The sequence below is a fragment of the Thamnophis elegans genome, chromosome Z (genome assembly GCF_009769535.1).
Source record: "Thamnophis elegans isolate rThaEle1 chromosome Z, rThaEle1.pri, whole genome shotgun sequence".
In the NCBI taxonomy this organism is placed as follows: Eukaryota; Metazoa; Chordata; class Lepidosauria; order Squamata; family Colubridae; genus Thamnophis; species Thamnophis elegans.
In genome coordinates this window covers 38,819,938-38,825,408 of record NC_045558.1, presented here as the reverse complement: position 1 = coordinate 38,825,408, position 5,471 = coordinate 38,819,938, and the positions used below count along the sequence as shown (strand labels likewise).

At 35.1% G+C, this 5,471-nt stretch overlaps 1 protein-coding gene across 1 annotated transcript; it reads left to right on the top strand.

The window, feature by feature from the left end:
* Window positions 1–753: 753 nt before the first annotated feature.
* On the top strand, window positions 754–5,236 carry TWISTNB (TWIST neighbor). Its single transcript, XM_032238108.1, has 4 exons — window positions 754–1,097; window positions 2,605–2,746; window positions 4,093–4,301; window positions 4,726–5,236. Exons 1-4 carry the CDS (start codon window positions 823–825, stop codon window positions 5,063–5,065), a joined length of 966 nt encoding a protein of 321 aa, XP_032093999.1. The 5' UTR covers window positions 754–822; the 3' UTR covers window positions 5,066–5,236.
* Window positions 5,237–5,471: the final 235 nt, after the last annotated feature.

Sequence of the window (5,471 nt, the reverse complement as noted above, 5' to 3'; positions counted from 1 at the left end):
ATGTCACATTTCTTCTTTTGCAACTTTAACAAAAAAATTCCCTCAAAAAGTTTGGAACGATACATTTGAAAAACAAATGAGCTACTATATGATACAAGCTACCATTTATGATCATTAAAAGGCCAAAAAAAGCGGGGACAGGAAGGACTTTATTTGCAGCAGAACCTTTTTCAAAATCTGTCTATGTGGCTGCTAAGAGTCGAAAACAACTTGACAGTACATAACCAATTGTTAACCATCCAGAACTGAAACCATTTAAACACTGATAGTAAATCAGTAGACCAGACCACCGGTCCCTCTAGCAAAGAAACTTGTCACAATAGATTTTCATATAATTTTTTTATAACTTTTCGTGTAAAATTCTATTATGTGTAATAAGTTTTAAAATCTTTAATAAAATTCCAGCGCTGAGCCAGATGACTGGCGATCTCAAAGATTTCCCCACCTGGCCGTCTTTGCCCGAGATCCATTTCCGGAGAAATCCTTCCGGACTATTAACACGAACATCGCAATACGAGCCGTTAGAGCGCCACCTCCTGGTTTAGAAACTCCGTCGGCTTCGGGAACCGGATGAGGAAGTCTCCACTCTTGCACGTGCAGATGGTAGGTAAGCAAAAGGCACCACACACAAGATGGCCGCTGAATCACATCCGGAAAGGGAAGGGCCCCTTTTCCTTTTCTATTTTCAGCCATTTGATAGGTTGGCACCAGCAAAAAAAAAAAAACCCAACAACAATCCTACTTTATGGTAATGACGTCATCACCAAGTGACAGCAAGGAAAGAGGGCGCCTTGGGACATAAGGGTGATCCATTTTTTTTTCATGGCGGAGATGAAGGCCGGCTCGACTTTGGAAGCGACGGAGATTGAGACGGCTGTTGTGATCTCAACGGCGGCGTCTAGTGATCCGACGCCCCTTCCCACCTGCGTCAAGCTGCCTTCTTTTGAGGCTGCGCGAGTACTGGCGGAGAACCGCTACTCTTGCCTTGTGGTGGTGCCGCACCGGAGGCACATCGCGCTCCCGCCGCGCTTCCTGAATCGCAAACGTACAGGGATTTGCGCGCAGTTGGATGCTGAACTGCGCCGTTACTCAGATAGGTACGTTCCCATCATTGCCTGTAAAAAAATATTCCGTTTAAATACTCCAGGTCCTAAAGGATAAACTGGTGAGAAAGCGAGTTGTTCGATGAACTTTCTAGAAGTTGTTTCCTATTTCCCTTCTTAGCCTTATTGTTCCCCGGTTCTAAAACTGAATACAGGTCTCGAGGAACCTAATTCAAAGAATATTTCGGGAAACCTGAAATTTTCCTCTCAAAAAGCAAATTAAATTCCCCTTCTCCCCTCCCCCCCCACGGATATTATTATATTAGAAAGTTTGTAGGCAGCCTTTTGAAACAAGAGCCTACCGTCCCTGTCTTACTGTCCCCATTTATCTGCATTTAGTTCCTTTGCTCAAGTTTATATTCATACCTGTACTCGTTATCTTGTACATGTTTGACCAAAAAAAGCCCCCAGATTTGCTGTTTCATGCTTTTCAGTGTAACCAGTCTTTTAATAAGCCACCACCATATAGAGCTACCCATCTTGCTGTTCTTTTCACGGTAGTACCTTATAAAGAATACAGAAGATAATTCAGAAATACCTCCCCCCCTCCAAATTAAAGATTGACTTGCATAAACACCATTCTTTATTTCTGTATTCTATATTTTTGTCCTTGTAGCTTTATTTTTGCTCCCAAACAGTACATTGTTGTGAAACATACAGAAACCATACTGCAAATGTAATTTTAAGAAATGTAAAACCAAAATTAGTTGATTGAATTAAACATTTTTGAAGGAGTGAAAATTTTGGTATCTCATTTGTAACTAGTAAGTGGTAACTTTGTTTAAAAAACTTTGTAAAAAGTAACTTTGGGTAGAAAGAACATTCCATTGCTAAGAAAACCTTTTTCCAAAAATTCCCATTAAGTCTTTATTGGCAGGAGCATCATTGGCTATCTTGGTTTATGGCTTTAAGGAGCTTCAAAGATTAAGGTCTGGGTAGCTAACATGAGTTAAATGTGGTGGGGGTAGGGAATAATCATTTATATGCAATTAAAGTTCACTGAATAAAGAGGGAACAAAAGAAATTCTCATCCAAGTTTATTTTATGGCTAACGGAGATAATGAATGTTCACGCAAGTAAGGAATTTACTCTCCTAAATTAATACTGTGGCTTTTATTTAAGCAGTTACCTCAGTTGCGTCCTTCTTGATGCTTTCCAATGTGCAGTGATTTGTAATTAACACATTTTAATTAAGGCATTTGTATAACATCTTAATTATGTGAGAAACTTGCAGAACAAATTTATTTTCAATCAGTATATTTTTAACTAATTCATAAATTAATGGTGTTGTAGTCATAATATTGTACACTACTAGGGGGATCTCCTAACTATGATGTTTTTCTCAGAATCATAAAATCTACATTTGTGTAACTTTCATTTATTTGAATTACTTGTAACTGCTTTGTCATGGTAAGGATCATAATTACAGTGTTTCTTCTAGACCTTAGGTACACTTTTGCTGATTATATTGCTAAGTGATTTATTTATTTATTTTATGTAGTTTTCAAGGAGTTCCTGTGGCATATGATGATATTAAAATAACTAAAGAATTGGGTGATATAATTGATGACATTGGGGCCATCCATCTGGATATAGAAGCTACTTTTGTTGTCTTTCAGCCTAAGCCAGGGAAAAAACTCGTGGTATGTATATAAATAACTCAGTACTTTTGTTTGTACAGTTCTTCTCATCACAAACTTATATAGTAAGTTCATTTGCTTATTTAATTATTTATTGGATTTATCCTGCCATAATGATGACATCAACAGTAAATAGTAATTTACAATATAGTTAAGAAAATAGTAAAGCATAAATAATATAATTAAAACATAATTTGACCAGTGATCAGTATACCATTACTGGTCTTACAATTCGACGTACACACACACACACACACACACACCCACCCACCCACACACACACACACATTCTAATTTTCCCTACAAAAACAACCATGGGGGTGGTTGGGCTAAGAGAAAGCAACTGGCCCAAAATATTTCAGCTTTCTTTCATGTATAAGGAAGATCAAGAACCAACAGTTCCCTGGTTTCTAGGACAGTACATTTACCACTATGCCACTTTAGCTCTTTATATTGTATATATATAAATAGCATATACCATCTTAAATTTTTCTATAACATACAATCTTTAAGAAATTTTTATTAGAATTGATTATACTTAAGCATGTTTAAATTTTATATTTTGTGATTTCTTAGGTTATAATAATATTTACAATCTTTGATCTTTTTCAAGTATGGTTCTTTAGTTAATTGTAGGAATAGTAGGCTAAACGAACACGCCAATTGTTTTATATGAAAATATCTTTTAAAATGTTTCACAAAAAATATCAAATGATCTTATTCCTAACTTTTGAAACATTCTTACTGGTAACTGTTAAAAATTAGTTCCACTGTTGATCCGTTACAGAAAAACAATTTATAGAGTTTCTGAAGTATTAGTCAACTGAGCAAAAACAGAACTAGATTCAACTTGGGATGAAAGGATATTGGACCAGTTGACACCTAAAAAATTAAAAATAAACTGTTTATGTATATTTAACATTCAAAATATGTAAGAATACACCCTAATTCCATGTACAATGGTACCTTGGTATTTGACTGCTTCAAAACTCATTCAATGTGGTACTCAATATATTTTGATGTGAAAATGTTGTTCCAGTACTTGTAGTTTCTGCATGCTGCAAAAGAAGATGGAGATAGTTGCAAAAAACTGATAGGAAGTTGCCCATGCTAGTATGTTGCTGCAAAAGGAAGAAGGAGATGGCTAAAATAAATGGTTTGTCACCTGCTTTGTTTGGCACCCATATTTTTTAGTTCCCATCATGCCTGTCAACCAATTAACATCAAGTATCAAGGTACCACTGTACTTGGTATGTACCTATGTTGAATATTGACAGAAACAACAGTATAGTTTTTGCCAAAACATGTGATGTGGTGCTAACATTTCTTTTTTTCTTTTCCTTCTCCAGGGTATAATTAATAAAGTGGCACCTAGCCATATTGGCTGTCTGGTTCATGAATGTTTCAATGCTTCTATCCCCAAACCAGATCACATATCAATAGAAGAATGGAAAAATTTTGGTTTTCAAATAGGTATTAGACTGGTATTTAAGGTGCTGCATTTTGATTCAGACGCTGCTGGAGTATTCTGCATTCGAGGGAAACTCTGTAAAAACAGGTAATACATATATATTTTTTACAAATGGCTTGATTATAGAATGTAAGGCTTCGTAACAAAGTTTATTTTATTACGTAGCACATCACAAAAGTCTTAAGATCTCATTTATTTTTCAAAAGTTTAATGGAAAACTATGTGAGATCTATCAGAATTTGAAAAATAAATGTGGAAAAACTACTACCAATAATAATGGTTTGTGTCCCAAAATGTCTGTTTATGCTAACACTTCTATCTTCCATTTAAAGAATATGTCAGGATAATCCATTTAAAAGATAAAGAATAATCTAGATGTGAAGGTACTATTACAACTAAAACAGTCAAGTATGAATCACTTTGGATAAACTGTACAGTGTTTTGCTTCTGTATAACTAAGTATTTACTAGTCTTGTAAAAGTTGTTTTCTCAGTTATTTTTTTATTTTTAGTCTTGGAGAAGAGATGCTGAAGGAAAAATGCAAGAAAAAATATGAAAAACATTGTGATGTACATATTGGCTCAGAGGAGATGGAAGTTGATATATCAAGTGTTGGGATAGAAGACAGAGAAATGCATAATTGTGATGATGAAGATGATCATGGTATATTTGATAAGCCTGAGACAGAGAATGGGCAAGATGGAGCAGAGGTGGGAATGCATGCCAGTGACTCCAGTGGTTACCATAGTGATCATGGTAAATCTAAGAAAAAGAAAAGAAAACTTTTTGAGGAGGAAAATGGACACTCTGCTTTGTTAACATCTAAAGCTAAAAAGAAGAGAAAAGATTGAAAATGTCTGAATAATACCAATGTGCCTTACCTGTATTTGGAACTCTTCTATCAGTAATTTTTTGACATTTTTGTTGCATTTTAGCATCTCTAATTGATGTCTGAAGAATTCCATTGTAGATGCTGGACTTCAATAATGCCTAAAAAATAATAAATAATATGAGAAAAGACATTTATGTTATTGTCTAGCCTTTAACTAGCAGTGTATTTAAAGGTGGGGAGGGGGGAGTCCAAATCCTAAATTAAGTTTTTCCTCTGAGCTATTTAGTTTTAAGTATTTGTTTTCAGAGTGATATTAAAGGATCTTCCTGGAAAGTTACTATATGAGAACCTATTTGTACTCTTATGTTAAAATAACTTTTAAGACTTCTTTTATGCCAACATAGTGAAGGAGAAATTGATCCCTT

Excerpts from the sequence above, each read along its gene's own strand:
- TWISTNB (XM_032238108.1), top strand. The coding sequence starts at position 823 with ATGGCGGAGATGAAGGCCGGCTCGACTTTGGAAGCGACGGAGATTGAG. Across the intron at positions 1,098-2,604 it reads CTGCGCCGTTACTCAGATAG|TTTTCAAGGAGTTCCTGTGG; the intron begins GTACGTTCCCAT and ends TATTTTATGTAG. Across the intron at positions 2,747-4,092 it reads AGCCAGGGAAAAAACTCGTG|GGTATAATTAATAAAGTGGC; the intron begins GTATGTATATAA and ends TTCCTTCTCCAG.